At 42.7% G+C, this 23,670-nt stretch overlaps 1 protein-coding gene across 3 annotated transcripts in view; it reads right to left on the bottom strand.

Moving 5' to 3' along the window:
• jmjd1cb (jumonji domain containing 1Cb) overlaps positions 1-23,670 on the bottom strand; it is a 102,971-nt gene that overhangs the window by 10,152 nt on the left and 69,149 nt on the right. For all 3 annotated transcript variants that reach the window (XM_029455570.1, XM_029455568.1, XM_029455571.1), the window contains 13 exons: positions 18,527-18,632; positions 18,158-18,282; positions 17,281-17,424; positions 16,418-16,459; positions 12,302-12,572; positions 10,944-11,492; positions 9,761-10,106; positions 8,085-9,039; positions 7,687-7,884; positions 6,339-6,508; positions 5,251-5,401; positions 2,006-4,535; positions 1,058-1,259 (listed from right to left, as the gene is read on the bottom strand). In XM_029455570.1, coding sequence (XP_029311430.1) covers positions 1,058-1,259; positions 2,006-4,535; positions 5,251-5,401; positions 6,339-6,508; positions 7,687-7,884; positions 8,085-9,039; positions 9,761-10,106; positions 10,944-11,492; positions 12,302-12,572; positions 16,418-16,459; positions 17,281-17,424; positions 18,158-18,282; positions 18,527-18,632 — 5,789 coding nt within the window. The remainder of the gene's footprint in view (positions 1-1,057; positions 1,260-2,005; positions 4,536-5,250; positions 5,402-6,338; positions 6,509-7,686; positions 7,885-8,084; positions 9,040-9,760; positions 10,107-10,943; positions 11,493-12,301; positions 12,573-16,417; positions 16,460-17,280; positions 17,425-18,157; positions 18,283-18,526; positions 18,633-23,670) is intronic.

The raw sequence follows: 23,670 nt of genomic DNA, 5'->3' as shown, positions 1-23,670 counted from the left end.
GTGCTTCTAAATTAGAAAAGCTAATAGTGCAACACACCTTATTATAATTCCAGCTGGTGCCAAGCAGAGCCATTACTATTTTTGCTTTACAAAAATGAATAGAAAAGGCAAGGAAGGCTATTCTGCAGTCAGAAAGGGAGGTTTAGAAACGTCACCAGTCTAATGCTGCTAAATGCTGGATGTAGCTGCTGAATGTATCTACTTACAACACCACTCTGAAATTGTCTGATACAGATTATTATGCTGTATCTGACAGAAATTAGTTAACAGCAGAATGATGCACACATATGGAAAAAAGCATCAAGCTTTCCCTTTTCATTTAAAAGTCTTACAGCGATTGGAAGACACAAAGAGACAATCCTCACTCCTAATGCATTCAAAGGATGCAGTGGAGATGGCAGCTGCAAATATTACTACATACAAGCGTCCTCTTTATCCTGTATCTGTATATTTACAAGCAGTTTATAATAAAGTACTCCTATGGTGAATTAATATAAATGTATATATATTAATTAGTAATCCTATAATAAGTATAATATATATGAGAGACATCTCTCTGTAAACCCACCATTTTATATGGTGTCCTGAAACAACCCAGTCAGCTCAGGTGAATGTTTATGAAATCCCAGTGTACTGGGTCAGACAGCGAGGAGGTGAGATAGGGTAAGAGAGCAAGAATTAGAAGTGGAGATGCAAGGAAGGGGAGGGGGAGACAGAGAGGTTTCAGCAGCAGCAGTTGTGCAGTGAAGAAGAGATTATAGAGCAGAAAATCCTCTTTGGCAGATTTACCCTGTTATACCCTGGACTGCAGCTGCTGCTTATCCAACTCAAGTGTGTGTGTGGGGGTGTGTGTGTGTGTGTGTGTGTGTGTGTGTGTGCGTGTGTGTGAGAGAGAGACACACAGACAGAGGCAGTACATAAAAGCCATATGATTATTAATCTATGCAGCCTTGAGGTGCAGCCTCTTAAACAAGAGCTCCAAAGCTTGCTCTCTTTACAGGAAACTATAGTGAAGGTACAATGCATCAGGGAGCAAAGTAAAGATTGCAAGTTCTACCGTCTGAAATAGTAGAAGCGACAGAAGACGGGTGAATGTGTCGACTCCTCTCCCTTCTTGCTGCGGACCACCCTGCACTCCCGACACTTCTGCATGTTGGGTCCAATTTCAGCACACGAGTCATCCTGCAGGAAGGACTCTCCCGTCTGCTTCAGCTTCTTCACCTTCCTCCAGTCCTTCAGGACAGAGCGGGGGATCCCATCTGAGAAGACATTATTAAGTTGTTGACAATGAACAATCTACTTACTCTATTTCATTTTTTGACATTCTAAAAATTCTATGTAGTAAGCCAGTTTATTGGGTAAAAAGCAAATACCTTGAAATACCTTAAAGGTGTAGTAGGTATAATATTTGATAAATAGTTGCTATTGTACATTTTTCTTACTGTCAACAAATCCCATGTGCAGACACCACCAACGATTGTATCTACTAACAAGTATTGTATCTACTAACAAGTATTGTGTGTGTATCAAAGCCTGACATATCTTGTTCCTCTGTGCCATAGAGCCCCATTAATGTCCAAATCTATTCAAATACACCAATGAGCCACACTGAACTCTTTGACATGTTCCTTCATTACCATCAACACACACTGTAGCATATCGTGACTCTTGCATACACTGTCAGCTGCTGTAAATACTCGCTAGAGCACCAAATATGGATTTATCCGCCGCGGAAAATAGTCCCCAACAATTGCACTATTTCCTCTTGTTAAAGTAACAAAAAAATAACGTGTTCCGCTATTTAAAAAAATTACTGAGGATTCACAAAAAATTAAGAAGCTATAGATTTGTGAGCTGTTTTTAATGATTTGTGTATTTAGTAAGAACCAATGGGCTTGGGGCTGAGAGCCACAGAACAAAGGTACAGCATACTGCCCAGCCTGTGCTCAATCTTGCCGCCTGGGAAACTACTTAGAGAAGATTGTCAGACTGTAATAAGACTTACTGGTGCTGGCGAGTTTGAGTTTAGTCTTCTCTCGGGCTGATCTGAAGATGCCGTTAGGCTTCACGTCATCTTCCTCCTTTTCATTGTCTCCTTTCTTCTTCGCCATATCATTCTGTTTCTTCTTGTAGGTCGGTTTAGGCTGACGCTTGGCTCGGCCCTCCATTTTGCTCTCACTGGCGTCGGAGTCGTCTCCCCCGCTCTCTGAAGCGGACTCGTATGACCGTTTGTTCCCTCGCCTTAAAGAGGGAGGTGCTTTCCTCTCCTCCCCTCCGCCTCCTGCTGCTCCTCCCACCTTCTCCTCCTGCCTATCTCTCTCCAGTTTGCTTCCACTGTCTTTGTTCATTTCCACCTCACTAGAGGTGGAGGCGCTGAGATTGACTGTACAGGGTTTGATCATTTCTGACATGGCTGTGGTGTTACTTGTGCTGGTGGAGGTGCTGGGCACTTTCTCTGGTTTAGTAGTGGTGGTGGTGGAACTTGTATTAGCAGTTGTGTTTCTGTCCTCCTCAGAGTGCCGGGTTAACCAGGCTTTCTTCAATTTGTGATAATTATTGGGCTGACTTGTTGAGGCTGATCCAGAGGTCTGGCCGTTAGGTAGGGGGCTGGACTTGCCTGTTGTTATGCTCCCGTTTGCCGAGCTGTTGCTACTGCTGTCAACGGAAGATGATGAGGCTTGGCTGGAGGAGGGTGGAGTGGGCGAGTTGTGAATGGGAGTTTTGTCTATTGAATCCACAGGTAGGAAGCAGTTTCCAGTTGTGATGGATGTGGGAGCAGAGGAGAAGTTGCTTCTGGATTGGGCTGCAGCCAAGGCAGCTTTGTGCTTCTTAAGGTGGACAAAGGAGGGGGAGTAAGGCTGGCTGGGGCCACAAATTGAGCTAGGTGTTGGGGTGAGGCTTGGAGTGGGCTGGGGTGTCCCTGCTGGACTAGGGGTAGGCAGAGACCCCCCTGGAGATGTGGTACGTGGGCCTAAACACTCCTGGTACTCTCCTGGTCCTGAATGGCTCAGCACCCGGCCACAAATGCCAGTTTTATGGGCTGAAATCTCTCCCCGAGCTGAGACTGAGTAGCCAAGCTCAGGGATGGCTGTCCCAGTCATACTCTGTATGCCAAAAGCTGATGAAATGCCAGTCCTGCACACAGAGTTTGTGATACTGGCTCCCATAATGCCATGCATGCCACGCATAGAAGTATTTTTATACTGGACACACATGTCGTCCAGGTTCGAGTTGGGTTGGATAATCCTGCCGGCTACAGCGTCTCTAAAACTCTCCCCTAGTCTGAGACATTCCCCTTGAAACTTAGATGGGTAGAACCTCCCCTGGGGGAGCTCCTTAAGGATCATAGCACCAGAATTATTAGCACCAACAGGACTGTCGAATTTAATAGATGTCGATGGACGCACAATGACTGATGCCATTGCAGCTTGGGGCTTGCCCTGAGACATGCCTTTCTCTGCAGAGAATGAGCCTCCTCTTTCTCTCCATGCGTCTGTAGGTGAAGTCATAATCTCCCCGCTGATGGCTGAGGCCACAGAGGTGACGATGGCAGCATTTCTATGACCTTTGACGTCCCTGAGTTCTGGCAGCAGTGTGGGGGGCTTCTGCTGCTCCGCTGATGTCTTGCTACCAGCTGCCGCTAAGCTAACTGGCTGGATGGGTGTGAGGGTTGGTGGAGACAGGCGTCCTCCATAACCTGCTCTCTCCCTCTCTCGCTCTCTTTCCTTCTCTCGCTCCCTCTCTCGTTCTGCAGCATCTTTGCGTTCCAGTGCGTGCTGTGTGGGCGGATGGAAGACAGGCGCTCGGTGGAGGGATGGCATTGCCCTGAGCTGGTGTTGCTGCTGCTGCTGCTGTTGCTGCTGTTGGTGGTGTTGGTGGTGTTGATGGTGGTGGTGATGATGGAGGTGGTTGGCTGCTAAGGAGGAAGAGGGAGATGTAGAAGAGGGAGAAGAAATGACAGGGCTGCGGCGTTCTATCCTGTCTATACCTGCGTGATGCGGATGTTGCTGTTGGACCAGTGTCACCTGCTGGCTGAGCTGCTCATTGATTTTCCCTGCTAAACCCTCTCCTCCCTCTGGCTGATGCTTGATGAGGGGAGGGGGCTTGGAGAGGGAGGCTTTAGAGCTATAGCTGCCCAGGGACAGAGCTCCCTGGCTGGGCACAGCGGCCGCGACGCTGGCCACAACCCCTGGAATTCCGCCAGACACTTTCTCATAGTAAGAGCTGAGCTCCTTGGAGGGGTAAAGTCTTGGAGGCTCATTCACTACACTGTTGGACAGCGTGGTGAAGTAGTTGCTCTTTTCTGATTGGATAATGTGGGGATGGATGTGGCCGGCCTTTGGGCTTGGGGAGGAAAGAGCTGGTAACCGGACAGGGAAGGCTGGATCTCTGCTCCTCTCTCTGTCCCTGTCCATCCCGGAGTCACTGGAGCGCTGGATCTTAGCTGTGTAGGGAGCCACCTCGATGCTCTCTTTCAAGATTTGTCGATTCTCCTCTTTGTATTTACTGGCTCGGTCCGCTGCCTGAACTGCCTCCTGTGAAAGAAAATGCAAACACTGTTAAGGACTGGTTTTCCCATTTTCTCTTCATTTTGTCAGCTATTAATAACCATTAATACCATTAATAATGTCCTAATCCTGTGGCAAATGTCCTTTTTATAGTCATCAGATTATGTTGAAGATTTCAGACAATTTAGTCAAGCCAACACCAAGATTTTATTTGATCATTATCTGAAGAAAAACACAGGTTGAATGATTAAGAATGCAGCTTTGCTGCGCCGAGTCCTCCTGATGCTCATTAGTGATGTGAGGCAAACAGCAACGCATGCAAAAATCTGTGTTAATCAACCACCGAACCGCAAACTTTATGCATTATAACGGCACAATTGACAGAGTGAGCGTGGCAGCGCTCTGTCTGTATGTGTGAGTATGTTTGAAATAGAGCGAGAAGGTGGAAGGTGACAAAATAATAATAATTTGAAACCACATTTTAGTCTCATCTTTTTATGTCATCAATATTGCATGTTGAAATCTCCACAGTTAGTGTTTGATGACATCAGTGCCGTCTCTTCATCGTCTCGGTCATTGATGAACATGTTTCCTCAGTTTTCGTTTAAGAAAGTAACACTGGTATACACACATCTCTCAATCTTTTTTCATTGTATTTAGGTCATTTAGGTGTGATTACTTTTAGCACTTTTTATTGTTAATTACACACAATAAGTATTTAGCACCTATATAGTATACTTGCCATGCGAGCCTTGCTGTGGGGGTCTAGGTAGAGGCGGTGTAGGTGGACTTCTTTCCCTGTGGGGGTTCGACTCCTGTCTGTCTGCTCCTGTTTCAGCTGGGCCAATGTCAACGTCCTGATTGGGTCCACAAAGCCTTTCTTATCCACATCTCTGCACACAGACAAGTCATTACATTTCAAGGTTTTGTCATATAGTTCAACGAACTAAATTAGGAAATGGCAGCTAATATTTGAGTTTTTTTGTGAATGTATGAAAGTCCAACTATACTTAGGTAACAGACAAGTTTAGGATCTACAGGGTATCAGGGTATTACTGGCTGCTCAGCAGATTTGAATGAACATGACATAACTAGGCTGATGAGAGATATGAGTGATGATGTTTCCTCTGTGATGCTGTGTGCTTGTGTATTCAGTGGTGTCTAAACAACGGCCAGTGGTTACATAAGGAGAACACAGGCTGCTGAATGGAGCGCGTTCTGTCTGACTGCTTTAATATTGGATTAGTGCCACTTCACTTCATCTGACTGACCTGACATTGCCTGTCTGCATCTCAGGGCTAACTTGGCTCTCTTGCTGCTCTGTGTGAGCTCTCTGAACACATCTAGCTTTACAAAGAAAAGGGCACGCTGATCAAATGTACAAAGCAACGATTGTGTGCTTGGTCCCAAGTGCTTTTTGAACCCTCTTTAAGACAAAAGGATTGCATCGTGTCCCCACTGACCCTGTGATTGTTCTCCACATTGGAGAGCTGACTAGCTTCTAAGGCAGCTGAACATCCACTAATGCTATGAATGCCCCTTTTAAACTTCCCTTCACCTCACCAGGGAATTTAGCAATTTCCCACACTCTCTGTCTGGAGCTTGATTCATTCTGTTTTAAAGCAATCCAGATCAGATCTTATATATAAACCACTGAACAAAAGAAACTTTGACTGTTTTCACAAATACAAATGATACTTGTTTATCATTGTAACATAACAATGTAACTGGCTTAATCTTGAACCAACCAAGACTTTAATGATGCATTGTAATATTGTAATATCAAATATACACAAACATACAACACACATTAGTGGTCTTTCTACTCACTCTTTATGTGCGTTCATGCTGGCCTTTGACAGTGGAGGGCTTGCATGTGTATTCATCTTGACAGAGGGGCGGTGGGCGTCGGCACTGGCTGGCCGATTGGGGACGTGGCTCAGCAACCCCAGATCACCAGCACCACCGGCAGCCTGGTGCAGCCACGGACTGGCTGTGTTCTGCACACATTAGCCACACAGAGAAGATCAATAAAATAATAAACCAAAATGTTAAATCTACAGATTTGGTCATAAATGTCATAGTACGAGAAAAATGCAAATGTAACAAAGTGCAAACACACACATGGTCAAACTTTACACCTACTCTACATGCTCATTAACATCTTTGTTTTGCACCGTGGACCCCCAGCTGTAATTGGCTGGAGGGTGTGGATTATTTTCAGATAAAGACACAGGTGTAACTAAGCGTTGGTAACTAGTTTGAGCTGTTATTAGGCTTCTTCCTTCTTGTTGGAGCAGTGAAGTGAAAGTTTTGAAAGTGTTACAATCTGGGCAAATGGTATAGGAGAGGTACTACACTTCAGCTTGTACACATATGTAGACTAAAACTACAACTAACCAACTTGTTATTTCCTGGAGCGCTTATACAGGTGACTCTACATCGCAATCAATAAAAGGACAAACCAGTCTCTTTGTGCTGACACGCAGAGAAGCAAACTGTAGGGATGATCCTAATGCCATCCTGGATGTCCTCCAGAGACAGTGACTAATGGAACAACCCTTGTGCTTGTTAAGCTGTGCGTCTATTTGTCTTTCTGAATACTGTTTTTGGGACTGTGTGGAAGTACATTAAGAGCCACTAGAAACCGGCCGTATGCATAAACATACTTGGCCAATGAAGCTGATTCTTCTATGAGCCAACCAACTCCAGAAAGGGTGATGTAATCACATTATCAAATGTTCAGGTAAATGAAGCTTTCTGCAATAGCATGGCACAGTAGCTGCTCCCTCATCAGAAGGTCACAATGTTTCACTTTTGATGACAGAAAAGTAGTGGCCTGTGTGTTAAGCATGGTTGTTTAGTTTTGACACGTTTTGTTAAATCTAGTAGGAGTCAAATATCACACTGATACAAAGTAAATACTTTGTTTTCATCACAACAAGCTTTCATGTCAAAAACCATTAATTCATTAGAAAGGCTTTTCCTCATTCCTCTGTTCTTCTGTCTGCCTGCCAAACTCTTTTCTCATCACATCCCTCCCTCTCTCCATCCTCACCTGTTCTCCTTATTCACAGAAAAACAAACAGCTGACTATCAAATAAAGAACCACAGTCACATGTGCATGCACAATTCCTCCAAAACACACACAAATGCATGCCAGCATCCATACACCTACCCTCCTGAGAGAAACCTCGGAATTCACGGTGACTGGATTTTCAGGGTGGACCCACTTGGCCGTGGGGGGCAGGTTGAGCCCTTGGGGGTAGGAGGTTGGTGTTCCGTTGGGGTACTGCCAGAGGATGGGGTAAAGGCCCAGCCCTGCTGCCCCGCTGTGGGCCTGTGCTAGTAGAGGGGGTGGAGGGGGGCCCTGAGCCTGAAAACAGAGACACATTTGTTAGTTTATTATCTTTCTGAAAGAATGGTGTAAATAATGTTTAACTGTCATATCCTCTTTGGATAAATTCTCTCCCCATCCCCATCTGCCCTCCCCTACATCAACCCCCAGAGCCGGATCTTACAAAACAGTCTTGGCTAGTGCAGCTTTAAAAGGTGAGTATGTATATAGAGTCAGACCTGTAGGAACTGCTGCTGATGTGCGGCTGCTGGGTGAGGCAGGGTGAGGTGGCCCAACCCGCTGGGGGAGTCGAGCCGAGGATGGCCCCCGAGGAGAGATGCTGCAGGAGGAGGCATGGCCGGGAGCACCCCTGGGGGTAAAAGGTGCGGGTGCGGTAGGGCAGAGGTGTGAGGAGGGGCGAGGAGGTGGGAGGCGGCATGGGGGTGGGATGCGGAGGTGAGGCAGGGGGAGTGAGGGGAGGAGGAATGAAGGGGGTGCAGGTGGGGGTGGAGATAGGCTGCCACGTGGTTGGAGGAGACGGTGGCAGTGACAGAGTTCTCTGCGTCTGAGCGGACCAGCGCCGGGTCTCTGTAAACAGTGAAGGTCTCGTTCTTGTCGATGATGAGAGGGCTCTTGGTGCTGCTGCTCGTACTGACTCCACCGGACTCCGACCGCATCGGCACCGGCTTAAAGCCCGACCGCGGGGGTTCTGCTGTTTCTACTTTAGCTGACAAGCGGCCTATCGGAGGTGGGGAGGGATCAGAGTACCTCTGTATTTTATGTTTAGAGACCTCTGGGGAGGTGTTGGGTTTAGGTTTGGAGATGTCCAGCAGGCTCGGGTGGGTTTTAGCTTTGAGAAGGTCAGCTGGATTCGTGTTGGGGTGTGGATGGCTCTGAGAGTTGTTGGGGTGCTGGGGTTTCTGTTTCAGGGAGTCCAGCTGAGCTGGGTTGGGGCTCATTTTGGATTTAGTGAAGTCAGTAGAGAGGACTGTGTTCATCTTGTGGGGGGGCGGGAGTTGCTGTGGATGTTTTCTCGTCTCCTCAGATAGAGACGGGCTCTTAATGATTGGGTGGATAGATGTGTAGTGTTGCTTTTGTGGTGTGCGCTGCTGCTGCTGCTGCTGTTGATGAGGAGGAAGGGCAGTTTTCTCCTTCTCCACCAGCAACACATTTTCAACCACCGATGTGACAGGCCTAAAAAGAGCACAGAAAAAAAAAGTAATTAACATTTGTACATACAATGATATATTTTTAATTGGGAAACATAATGTTATTTAATCTCTATCGTTGCCTCCTATGATGAGGGGAAACAATATTCAAATTATTATCATGAATACTTCTCATTACCATGTTTGCATAAAACAAGTGTGACCACATAAATGACAACAAAGCACACATGTCAAATGTGAAGCTTGCTTTAAAGCTGATAAATTATGACATACATTAGCCACTTTATATATATATATATTTTTTTTTTAAACAAAATTGGTGTATCTATAAAAGATAGAGACCAACATGTGAACATCTGACTGTTTGGAAGATTCAGTCACAGAAAGGAAGGAACAAGTGCTCTTATCAAGCCTCAGACACACACACACAAATCAGGAAGCAGTGTATTGCATCATTACAACAGCAACCACAGTTCTGCCCTGCTGCATGTATATGCAGTTTTACAGTAACCAGGTTACTACATTGCATGCAAACCTGTTCTCTGGTTACATGTGGACCCAATGTTTCTGAATCACATACTGAGTCTTATTAAAGGGCCTGTTGTGCACATCAAATGTGGAAATCTTCTGGGGACCAGATGTTCTATCTAATAACTACACTAGCCACTCAGCACATCAGGACATTCAGAGTTGTAACATTTAAAACCTGACTTTAAGAAACACAATTTGAAGCCTTCTGTTCTCACCTGATGACCTCAGAGGGAGCAAACTCCATCTTGTTGCCTAAGCTCCTGGCTGCTGTCAAACCACCACCTATAATGCTCTGCTGCTGCTGCATGGAAGGCTCAATATCTGTCCTGCGGCCTCCTTCTGATGGCGAGGGAGAAGGAGGGACAGGAGGCGAGGAGACAGGGGAGGGGTTGAGGGGGAGGTAAGGTGAGAGCGCTGTGGACTCTGCCTTCTGTGAGGCGAGCAGCGCTGACACTGCCTCAGAACTCTCCTGGTGCACCGTGGCCTGGGCATCATCTGTGATGTCGATCACACTGCCGCCGCCAAGGTGGGACAACGATGGCGTCTGGGACTGAGTTGAAGCTAAAAACAAACAAACGGTGCACTGTAAGAATACTACGTTTATTGATAATCATCATATAAACGCAGGCTTAGAGAGTACAAACATAGTTAGGGTACAGAAAAAGATAACTGTATTCTGTTATAGTTACAGAACAATAAGATTTACTCAAATTACATTTAACTAAATTAGGCTTTTTTTTGCAGGATTACAAATTAAAATATATTTTTAAATGAAGATATACTGTATATATACTACCATGCACATGTGCAGACATTGACAGTGTGAGTCTCACACAATGGTGAAGAAATGCTCTCGCAGTGTGGACATGTCTCTATTATTCAGTATGTGAAGGAGTAAAAGGGAACATCACAGTATAGTGCAAGTTATTGCAAAGCAGGATGTTTTGCACTTCACTGTTCAAGATTATGGGCATCCCAGCGTGAAAAGGTGCTTCGTAGGAAATGAGTGACATTGACAATGAAGTTTAACATTTCTGCTTTAGCAAACGTAATACAAGACAAATCGGGACATTTGTATGTAGGTTCATTTCATTTCATTTATAGGGTACTGCTGCGCTGCCAAGTTAAGATTTGGCAACACTTATGTGCCAAATTGTGTGAATCCTTGAATAATGCAGAACTTGCACTGAACTGTGATGTTGTCCCCCTTGTCTGCTTCACATACACAATAATGGTGAATTTGTCTCTCCTCTTGTCTTTATTTGAATATTTGGTATTGAGGTAATCCAAAAGTAATTGATGTGTGATTGTGATACTTGGATTCGGTTACTTACATTTCTAAACAGCTAATTAGTAATTTTGTGTGTATATATGTTGCCACGCATCAGCTGACTGTACCTTTCACAGTGTTCTTGCTGCTCTCCGTGCAGCCTCCTTGGCTGTCAGACATCAGAGGAGTCTGTTGCCGTGGAGACTGGGTGATCTGTGTTACAGCGACCAATTCCTCTTCCTCCTTTGTTGTCATTTTGCCCGTTTCCTTAACCACACCTTTCTTGCTGTCCTCTCCTGCCTGAAGCTCCGCCCACGGGGACAGGCGACCAATGAGAGACGAGGAATCATTCATTTTAGTGACCTGCTTCAGCGGTTTCTCCTCTTCCTCCTTTTTGGAAACCGCGGTTTGTTTCACATCGTTGCTGCGAGTCTTTAGCTCGTTCTCAGAGTTGGGCTCTGAGGAGGAGGAAGAGGAGGAGGAGGAGGATGATGAAGACGATGAGGAGGAAGAGGAGCATGAGGAGTGGACGGTGCTCTTGTTGTGTGGGTTCTCTGAATCACTGCTCTCTGACAGGTCAGAGGTCATGTCAGTCTTCAGCCTCTTCAGACTGGCCTTCTTCTCATCTTCCTCCCCCTTCCTGCGTTTGTTCACCGCCTGTTTGGCCTTTTTGGGGTCTGGACAAATAAAAAAAAGTCATTTTCAATTACAGTTTGATTGCACTCTACCACCTGCAGTCCATCTTCTCCACCTCATTCTTGACTTGAAACTTGCTGATTGGAGCTTTTTTTTTTTTTTTTTACTGTCGTGGTGTTGTTTATTGTTTATTGTTGAGTAGTAATAGAAATTCCCTCCATAGAACAATTTTGGCCAATGAGTTATGTTATATTAGGGTTTTAAAGAATGAGTGAAACCAAAAGCACTACAAAGTGTTACATGTGGAGGCTGCAGTTTAAGCAACCCTAAATGGATATACATTCAAATCCAAAATTGTCAATTTAAGTTTCTGCATCGCAATTTAACAGCTGTTATCTCCCGTGATATGCTGAGCCTTACAGCAGAATAGATATAAAGAACATGTAAGGCTATAACAACAATGCATTATAACATTATACCTCTGTGTTCATATTTAGATTTATGTAGCAATGTGAATCTCAAGTGCATGATTCCAATAATCAGTTTAGTTTTGGATCTGATTCAAGGTTGATAAAATACTTTAACTCACTAAGGTCCAGGGCTCAAATGTGTGTCTCTCTTCGCTGTTTTTCTTTTAATGATCAAATAGCAAGACATTCAGTAAGCAAGCTCCTAATGTTTAGCTGCTGCAGAACTTGGCTTTAGCTGTTCAAAATGACAACTGTAGATGGCAGCAGATTATATCATCTTCCCAAAAATCTAAATGTCTCTGTACTCTACTGTACAAAGCTGAATTCTGAGGACAAAGAAGCACCTGTCCTTCACACTGCACCTTGTGAACTGTCCTCACCTCTCACTGTGGGCTCTTCTCTCCTGTCCTTGTCCTCCTCAGGAACACTGCTGTCTGATCCTTTCCTTCTGGAAGAGCGAGCGTTGCGCTGCTCTCTCTGCTCCCTCCCACTGCCGCCGGGCGAGAGGTGTGATTGGCTGGCTGTTTGCTGGCTTTGCTGTGATTGGCTCTGCTGCTGAGAGGCTAGCGTTCCCTGGGAACCTTTTGAGTTGGGGCCCGATGTGGTCATGATGGGGCGGGGGCTGTTGGCTTGGGCTCGTGTGTAATGACTCTGTAAGATTTTTAAAAGTCATACGTTAGCTCATGCAAAGAAACACACAGAAGTATGAATTACAAACATTACTATGAACGGTTACACCAGTTTATTCAATACACCTCTGTAGTTTAATTCAATCCAATATGACAATCCTGCAATAAATCCTACCTTTGTGAATCTTACAGTTATACCATAAATGTATTGGATTTAAACTATACACAGTTGTCAGTGTATTTGGTTCACCCGGCTAAAACAAATGCAGTTTAATCCAAAAGCTCTGCAGTAAAGCCAACGTGAAGGTTTAATGTTCTGTTTCTATTGAGACTGGGTTAGAGAGGTGTTCATTCAACTGAATAGTCATTTTGGAGGATGTAGTTCAGGTTGCTGCTGATTCTATTGGGGTCCTGCAGTGATGTCACTTTTTTCATCAATCACTCAGTGAGTACTTTCAGTTTCCACCTGCCTTGCGTTACCGTAGATACTTGTATCTGACGCCTGAACCTCACGCAGTTGTTTATATTTCTAAAAATAGCTGCATATCCTCACACAACCTCAGCCGACTGTACTGTACCAAGAGGGGATACAATGCCCCTACAGCACGAAGGTGATTGAAGAATAAAAACTAAATGAAAACTAAATCATAAATACATGTATAACATGTGTCCACCTCTCATCCATCTCAAAGGGAGTTCAGGTTCCTTCCACATTCAACCCTGGATTTGGTAGTCTTTCTATTCATGCAGCTTTTTACACCACATTACTGCTGGACTTCAGTACTGAGAGATGTTTCTAATATTCACAATCACTTTGATTGTAATGTCAGTAGACTAAATATGAAAAACACTTCTCCGTATACCCACAATTCAATGGAAGCAAAAACTGCAGCCTCCAAAATGACCATAAAGACTATTAGACTGCATTAGTTTAACCTTGGTCTTTTCCTAATAAACTGGTTACTAAGTGTATACCTGGATGTGTCTTTAGTATTTAATCCCTCTGTTGTATTTACAACGAAATGGACAAAACATTAGAGACAAATCTCAATGATACAACATGTGGCTAGATATCTTATCAGCAGGGTAAGAGACAACCATCACTAGATTGTGTCAGGTGTAAATGGCTTATTAAACATTCTACTACAGTAGAACTCTACTGAATTCAGAATTACTCTCACATATACAAAATGACTGAAGAAAGTCAAAAACACGGTCAGAAAGTATTAGAAAGGATTTGAAATGAAAACATGACTCTGAGGTTAAACTGATAACTTCCAGCTTTAAGGTTGTCTGACGGGGAGACATTTTTATACATAGTCTCCCAATTTTAGGCTAAAAATAAAGCAACCCGGCTTGTATTTATTAAAAGGCCAAACACTGGGATGTTATTGACTGTCCAAGTTGGTCATCTGAGCTCAAGTCAAATGATCATCAAATCAAATCAAATCAAATTTATTTGTATAGCCCAATATCACAAATTATACATTTGTCTCAGTGTGCTTTACAGACTGTACAGGTTACGACCCCCTCTGTCCTTAGACCCTCGCATCACACAAGGAAAAACTTCCTAAAAGAAACCCCATAATTAAAGGGGGAAACATAGAAGAAACCTCAGGGAGAGCAACTGAGGAGGGATCCCTCTCCCAGGACGGACAGACGTGCAATAGATGTCGTGTGTACAGGATAAACAACATAGTACAAATACAACATTTGACAGAAATGATGTTGTGTTGAAAAAAAAAAAAATAGAAATGATCATGTGCTGTACTGCTGGAGTCAGAAGTGAAGCTGGCTGCAGTGCTCGTATGACAGAGCATTGTTTGAGCACAGCTTAAAGATTTTGATAAATTGTCCAATTACTTTCTGTGGCTACAGTTGGAGACTATGAAATGTAATCTTTTAGTCACTGTTTCATTTCCAATCAAAAGTTTTACAGAGACAACACAACAAAGAAATCAGTCATTCCAACTCACAGTCATGTGAGAGAGCAACAAGTCACTTCTTATTGTAAGATGTTATATGTTTAGTCTAAAATAGTTCCTATGACATGTTATTAGTTAGTCCCTGGGTTCAAGGATTGTTGCTTTTCAACCGTGCTGCAGAGGACATGAAGGTGGAATTTATTTTTAAACAGTTCTCTATTGTTTTCTGCTGCACGTGTTTACTGTCTCAGCCTGTATTTTCAAGAAACAGCAACCACCATGCAAATATGCTCCACTGCTATTGTCTGATGTGTGGCTTGGAGCTGAGTGAGGTAAGGGGGGGAGGGGGGGGGGGTTAGAAGAGTAGCTGTTGAGTGCTGCTGCATGGAAAGCAAAAGAAGCCACTATCTCTCTCGCTGTGAAATAGATATTGGCTCTGCTTTCTTCAGGAAGATCTGTTTTTCTAAAAGGGTACTGACTGATGCTGATCTTGCAACACTTTTACTACACACAAATGCGACAATTTGTCAATTATCAAAATAAATCAGAAACACCTCCCTGAGTCACTTTACTCACAGACAAATCAGCTTGGAATTTATATAATTACATCTGTTATGAATACAGGCAATGATTCTATGCCTCTGATATCGCATTCATGAATTCCACGAAATCCAGATGAGGGGAGAGTTAGATATTATGGTTGGTGTGGTGCAGTGAGATTAGTTCCTGATCAGCCCGGTCCAATCTTCTTCATCTCTGAGCACGCTCTCTCTTTGTAATCATAACATACCAAGCCTGATCTTGCACTGTGCTATTAAAGCAGATGGATAAGTTATAGAAAAATAAACTGTAACATCAACATACAGCAACAATCAGACAGCAGAGAGGTCACTGTTTCTCTGAATTACAAACTGGATTTAGATATTGATTGATTGACTTCTGTCATCACAGCTGGGGGAACTGTGAGGGAGTGTGAGGCAGAGGCAGCAGCCACTAGATGGTAGTGCAGGCAGATGTTTTGGCCTGGGTGAAGTTACTCTTCAAATTAATGTTTCACTTTGACATTTCATCTCCAAGTTGAGGTTGACAATTATCAGTGTTCATACACACATTGTGAGAATCCACTACCGTCTCTCTATGTACCTGCAGTTATATTGTTTAGTACTCGATTTATATTCTATGAATCTCAGGATCTGTTTTTATATTGGTGCAAAACTGGAAGGGTTGAACTGAGATAATTAAAGTGTTGACCCTGACCAGCGTAGAACAGTTCTTCTGATACTCTCAATAAAGAATTATCTCCACACGTTGGTACATACGTTTAGGGATACACATGTTCAGAGAATCAATTCATATCGAAGTGAAAATATTGTTTGTAAGAGAGGGGAGATATAGAGATCAGAAGAAAAGGTACTGAAGACATGAAGAGTGCTTGAAGTGTCTTATCCTGCTTTAATATTAGCCTGTTATTGAACATCGCAGTTCAACAGATTACCGTAACAAAGTCAATTTAAGTTTTTATGTATGTCATTCATTACAGATATCTCACCACAGTAGCAATGGAGAAGAATACTGTTTCTAGATTCCAGGAGCATCTGCTCTTGGAGACAGTTTTAGATTATTTTCTTACTCTGATCATTCACTTAATTAATCGCTCCTGTGTGGAGATATCCCACCAATAACCAGCGACTCTGGGAAGACAGGACCAATCTGCACCTCAGTTATTGAGCATGTGACACCACTGCCTGATAACTTCCTCCAAAGCTGATGTATAGTTCATGGAAGTGCCAATGCACAAATGTTTCGATAATCTAGAAACCTTTCCTTTCAATCACGCACAGATGATGTCTGTCAGCTGTGACTCTACACTTGTTCATGTGTAGTGTACTGTGGAGAGTGTGGGTGTGGAGGGTTGGAGGATTGTGGTGGGGTGATGGGGTACCTGAGTGTTGCCAGTGGTCCCGCCGGGTCTCCCTCCCGCCATCTTTAATGTGTCAACAACAAGAAAGAAATTATTCAAAAGAAAAATAACAAAAGGAATAAAAAGAAAATGTGGGATAAAGAGAGATTTTGTTAATGACTCCGGGACCAGAACTGACTGAGTGTTCATCAGACTGGTTCACCACTGAGCTCCTTACATATGTGAGAGGAGCCGACTGGTAACCAGTGCAACAGTGTACTGGGTGTCTGCGTGTGTTGAGTTTAAATGAAAAAAAGCACAAAGGAACATAATTTACTTTGAAGCTCTCTTCATTAAGAAAGCAGAAACATGAGACATGGGTCAAACTCTTATGACAAAGAATTCATAGATAACCACAGTTATGGCCTGATTTAAGAAACAAAAAATAACTATTATAATGGCATTTTCCTGGTTTTAAACTTTTTATAATAAAGGATTTGGGGAGAGTTTGGGAGGCTGTGGTGACCATTGTCTGTGAAACAAACACATGAACAGACACAATGTAAACGATGCTGAGGGCAGGTGAATGGTTGTCTTACACGACGACAGAAACATAATAATGGCCACTGACATATACTATTATTGAAAATAATCAGCAGATTAATCAATCATGATATAATTGGCCAGTATACATGTAATCTGTTTGAAGTCTAATGTGAGCATTCTGTGAGTATCCTTTTTATAAAGAAAATTCTTAATTTTTGCATTGTATTATTATGCATTTTTAATATATAAAACGGCTTACATACAGTTATGTGTGTGTGTGTGTGTGTGTGTGTGTGTGTGTGTGTGTGTGTGTGTGTGTGTGTGTGTGTGTGTGTGGGTGTGTGTGTGTGTGTTCTCACATGGGCGCTGTTGTTGTTCTGGCTGGATCGTGACCTTCGTCTGGAAGTGATGCCGATGTTTTCTCCTTTCAGCAGGGAGTGGACCACATCATCCAGAAAGGTCATCTGGATCATAGATGGATCCACGTTCTGAGGCTCGAGCACCTGAACACAGCAGATTCACTTTAGACCAAAGCATCTCCTGGTTTCAAACATCTTCATAAGTTAGAAAATAGAAAGTAAGTCTCTGTTAGCTAGTTATGATGTCAGGCAATGTTACTGATTCTTAGGAGGAAAACATTTACACATTTGTAGAATAAATTAATCTATAATCCCACTGAAAATAATACAAGAGGCAGCAACAAAACAGCTGGGACAAACTGCAAAAACAAGCATGCCAACACTAGCTAACCAAAAGTTTAGCCTGCAGTCACAGATGTGAAGGTAATGTTGACATATCTTCAGAATCTATCAGTGGGAATGAGTGCAGGATTCATGTTAGCCATCTAAATCTAATTTTTTGCAAAAGGAATATATTCCCATCTCTGTTTTAGCTGCTCATTTGAAGCTAAACCCAGTCAGTAAAGAGCATATTAGTGAACAAGTAGGCGAGTCTAGCTTCTGAAGGATCATGCTGCACGGGGGTGAAGTGCTCAGGTAGCTGCAATAATGTTGCCACGTTCAAACAGCCAGAGTTGGGGAATGACAGCAGGATTTACTAAAGAGAGTCGGTCTACAGTCTGGTTTAAACAAGTAAACAGCGCCTTTTCTGATAACCTTGAGATAGACAGGAACAACTGTAACCTCGGTAGTTGTACACAACAAAGATGTCAACAGCTGTAGATTGTGTGTGTGTGTGTGTGTGTGTGTGTGTGTGTGTGTGTGTGTGTGTGTGTACCTGGTCATTCATAACGACCATGTTTCGACTGAAGAGGTCGTGGTGTGTAATGATGCCAGTGAACCACTGGGTGGCCGAGTCTTGTCTGTACACGCGCACACGGTAGCCATTCAATGAATAGGGACCTGGAAGCAACAGGAAAAGGTTCAGTGTTATTGTCCCAGTGCTGGAAGTAATCAACTTTACTATAGGCTCCATAGTAGAAGACACTATAGTGACAGTAATAAGATGACTGAGCAGACTGAGTGCACAGTCACCAGATGACTAAAACAGTCAGCAAATATTTTTTATAATGTTACACTTTATACATTGTAATAATGATCTACAGAGTAATACTTGGCAATCTACAGAGCATAATAAAAATCTTACCTTGCATAAAAATCTCCTGCACCTTCTGGTCTTTGAGCCAGCCCCTCACTTCTTCATGGAGCTGATGGTTGTCTCTTAACACTGGGTTCAGACTGTCCACCTCATCCTAAAAGACACACACACACAAACACACGCACGCACACGCACACACACGCACACACACACACCAGCAAAGAGGAGACCATCAGCTTTGATGTGTTTGTTACACACTAGGTCACAGAGTGACAGACGTAAGAGAGGGTGAGAGAAGAAGTTTAATGAAAAAGATAACCAAAGCAACCAAATACACGACGCTGACAGATGACAGCGGGCGGGAGGAGGAAACCAAACCACGGTCACCACACAGCTCTTCTGCTGCGTGTGCGTGTGTTTATTTATGTGTGTGTAAGTTTAGATTATCTCGCCAACCCTTGGACCGATCTTCTTCATGTGTTCATGTGTAGCTGAGGACCAGAGGGAGTGCAGTACGTGAAGTTATTTGAAAACCCGCTCCGCCCGGCTCAACTATGGTTAGCGTCTGATATTAACATGTACTAATAGACTGCAACAGGTCGAAGAGAGAAGGGAATTGTCAGGATTAGTTGATGAAAAACAGTTTTACAGAATACAATCTTTGAATTCATTTCTTAAGAGCAACTGGAACAATTGAGAGAATTCCGTTGTGTTTTTTAAAATGTATTTCTTATTTATTAATTTCTTCAATTTTTTTCTCCTACCATTTCCTGCTCCACACTACACCTACAGTCCAGTAGGTGATGGTAATGCACCACATCTTTGGTTGTCAACAGCCAATAAACATCAAAAAGATTAAGAAGATGTCTCAGTCTGAACTTCGACTTTCTTCCAAAGTGTTCATCAAACCTGGATCTTACACATTTAATGGGCTTTGACTGTATTGAGGCCATGGCAGCTTTTGCACTCATGATGTGTACACTGCAGCGTTGCTACAATGCTAAATGTTTACTGAAACAAAACTATTACCGCAGCAAAGAAATATCTATCGAGTTTTACAAAAATGCAGAGAATCAAAATTGAGAAGTGAATGTCCCAGTCTCAATATTACCACTGTGTACAAATATTGAGGTTTAAAATTATATTTTGAACAGTGTACAAAACTCCAACTAACATTTTTCCTTTATGTCTGTCTGTCTGTCTGTCTGTCTGTCTGTCTGTCTGTCTGTCTGTCTCTCTCTTTCGTCCTGCTGCAGTATTCTGGTTTTGCAGTCTTGTTCAGCTAAATTAAACCAGCCTCCACCCTAAAAATAGCAAACTGAAATGCAGTGCTAGAGAGGTCAGCAACAACGTCTCATATATACTTACAACGGGTCTCTGATGATTTCTGTCTTAACACTGCTGTACGACAGACACACAGCTAAAACTCTCAATCAATCCAGTTGATTCTACTCACAAAAACAGTCATTCAAATGGATGTGTCAACAGTATTGATCTTTGCCAACAGATATTCTAAAAGGGAACTGCAAGGCCTGGATTCACCTCAGACATATAACTCTGAAGCATACAAACCTCTCTGTACATGAGATAGGTCAATCTAATATTCAGTTCCTAAATATCTATATTAGTGATACACTCAGTATTACAAAGCAATTTATAGCGAGCTCATTAGAGATAATCCTGCTTTCAAATATTTAATCTCATACTGTATTGTATCAAATTAATTTAGGAGAAAACACTCAACTTGTGTGTAAATAGATATAACCAGCTTTATTTATAACATGTCCACCAAATATTTTCCATTGTATTTCTCTACCACTTCTTACACGAGGTGTGCAGCTGAAGGACACACTGACACAGCCTCATGAAGCCCTAACCTTCCTATGCTGCAACTATGTTTAGAAAATAACACACATGTATGTGAGTCTATTTCTACCAACACCGCTGCAATCTATTCTGGCTCACTGTTGGCCTGTTTAGACTTGACACACACAGACTGTGTTACCAAGGCAACATGGTCACCATGACCACCGATTGGTCTGTTTTTTGACTGGAGAGAAATACTATATGAGAGAATCAAGTGCATGAAAACAAAGATTTACTATAAATCCCAGTGTTTCCCCCACATAACTTTATATTAGTGGGCAGCCCGGCCCACAAGGGTACTTGCTGACAAGCGCACATGCTCTGCAGAGAAAGGAGAGAGAGAGAGAGAGAGAGAGAGAGAGAGAGAGAGAGAGAGAGAGAGAGAGAGAGAGAGAGAGAGAGAGAGAGAGAGAGAGAGAGAGAGACGTTCTCTTGTGTATGATGTTTCCCAGACACTGACCTGCTTTTGCGTTTTCTCAAAAACATAGCACTCGAATCTAAATTCAACAACTCAATACCAATAAAGAAAGAAACACATTTGAAGAAGATATACAGACATACTCCATTTGTTGCAAAGGCTTTGAGACCAGGGCAACATGTAAAAGATATTCTAGTTAAACATGAGACCTCTGGGCCCTGCCAGTGACATGACAGTCAGCAGCCATGGTGTGAAACTCATCTCTGGTTCAGTTGTGAACAGACTTAAATGGCGTTGTCATCTAGGACAGGACGAGCTGACCGACATTTTTCACAAGTTGAGTATAAAGAAAGCTCTTTCAATAGTAAATGGGATATATTGTGTGCTTTATGAAACACACACAGACACTTTATGATCGACTAATTAAAATACATTCTGTAACCTTCTCCGAAGACAATTTCTATGACTCAAGGCTATTTGTTTAAGCTTTGCTGTGAACACAACAAAGGGCTGAGGCAGACGCACCAGTGTGATACAAGGACAACGTGTGCACCTGATCATCAGTAACATAACAACAAATATGACACATTCACATATATATGGAGACAAAGACAGATGGCTTGTTAAACACTTCAAACACACTTCCTTTTGGGGACAATGCTCGTTGCCGTGGAGACACTGAGGCATGAGGGAACAAACTGAGAGTTTCTGATTATTATTCTTTCAGCAGCAATGCTCAGATTGTTGCTCAGGGATTGAGATAATGGATGTTGAACATGTGTATGTATGTTTTGTGTATGTGAGAGATTTATTTGAGGTATGAGGAGAAGTATAATGCAGGGGGACAACAACTTGCTCAACATGTATTCATGTGAAAAAGTGATGGTGGTATTTTACACATGTGAATGCTTCCATTCACATGATGTGTATCGAATTATGTAGAACAAAAATATCAAATGAAGTGCTGTATTGGTATCAGCATCACTTTAAAATGTACCATCATGTTTTTATGTGGATCAGCTGGTCATACACTGTAGCTGTGGCCGAGGGTCCATTTCAGACACTGTTTGGATGTAACACTGTGTCCCAAGTTCATTTTAGAAGAGGTTGTTGTCCAGGTTTCTACAAACCAGTATGACACACAAACACGTGTACAATAAGATATGAGCACAATGACATATGGAATGCTGATTCAGAAATTCCAAAGAATGTTCAAAAGGGAATTTTTAAACATGATATTGCATCCCTCTGTGTACATTATAAATCAGTTTTAGTTGCATGTTCTATATATCTATGTATTGATGTGAGGTACCAGTATGTACAATCATACTTGTATCACATGTTTGAATTCTGCACGTGAACGTATCAATATACATTTACATTTGTGTATGTATACATGTGTATATGTATGCATATCTGTGCATATGTGTACTTATTTCTGAACATCTTTATTTTCACTTTTGAATTTCAGTTTGTCTTTGGCTATGTTTGGTTATCTATAGAATAGTAAGATTAAAATAAACTACATTCTTGAACCAACATAATCTAAACTCAAGGTCATTGCATAACCCTTACTTACTCACACAAAGTGGGATGCGGTCGAAAGCTGTGGAAAAAGCTTATAAGTGGATCTCAAGTAAAGATGATTTTTTAAAAACTACTATTTCAAAGGTCAGGAATGAGCTTGCACGAACAATTTATATTGCATTTATTTAAGAGCTACATAAGCTGACCAGCTCTGGTGACAGACAAATGACTGGTAAGCCCAAAGTCAAACCTGACCATACCTCTCCTCCTGCACGATACCATTGGCAGCTCTACACTGTTGCAGCTTGACATAGGACACATCAGCTAGCTACATCATTTCCCTAAAAACGACTCAGCGCTCAGTTGGTTTTCCCAGAAGCCCAAAGAAAGATTAAACTGACTCTCATTTGAAATAAAACAGATGGGTGTTTGTCTCTCCCAGAAACCAAGTTTAATTTAAATCTAAACAGCCGACATCTGCTTTCATGGAGCACACGGGACAGAAAACAGCCAAGAATGTCATTTATATTGATATCTCCCACTGACAGATGTCAGTTCACCCGGCCAAACCAATTGTCACCTGCTAAAATGAGAGGCCTATTGTTGGTAGTCAGTAAGCAAGCAACCACATGTAAGGCAATCCCTCTATATCTAGCAACAGTGTGAACTGACACCACAGGAGTCTCTGAGTCTCTGGTTGTGTGAACTGTATGTGTAAGCAAAGTAACGTGACAGTTCTAAATACAAGTGTAAACGACTACCAAGACGCATTGTGATGCCTTCATTTGCCGCGGTGCCGAGGTGGTCTGGGACACAGTTGACCACATATACGTCATCAAAGCCGCAGCTCTCCTTTGCTTTCTCCTTTTTCTCATCTCTAAGTGGTTCTCAAATTGCCTATGAAGGTAATAAAAGAATAACACGAAGGCTATGTAGTCTCAACCAAGACAGCAAACTCTTTGCTCCCACAATGTCAACGGCAGCAGCAGCGCATTACAGCCTCTACCTTTCACAATAAAAGCTCTAGACTCATACACTGCACCACTGTTTGACAGAGCAAACGTAAATTCACTTCGAGCTGTTCGGTAAGGGGCAATTTAACAAAAAAGCTTACACTGGCTTTGTCCGCGGCGAAGAGTAATGCCTATTAAATTGAATTGAAAATTGTATGAGAGAGAGAGGACCAGTATTACAACCCACTGCTCTGTTACTTCACTCAGTGTGTGTGTGTGTGTGTGTGTGTGTGTGTGTGTGTGTGTGTGTGTGTGTGTGTGTGTGTGTGTGTGTGTGTGTGTGTGTAGTTTGGTCAAACTGTGTCAGCACTAACTATTTTATTCTCCACCTCCTGTCCTCCAGCTTCAACACACATCATAACTTTCTA

The sequence above is a fragment of the Cottoperca gobio genome, chromosome 19, assembly GCF_900634415.1.
Source record: "Cottoperca gobio chromosome 19, fCotGob3.1, whole genome shotgun sequence".
NCBI lineage: Eukaryota > Metazoa > Chordata > Actinopteri > Perciformes > Bovichtidae > Cottoperca > Cottoperca gobio.
The sequence above is the reverse complement of the archived record's forward strand: the minus strand, read 5'-3'. Positions and strand labels throughout refer to the sequence as shown.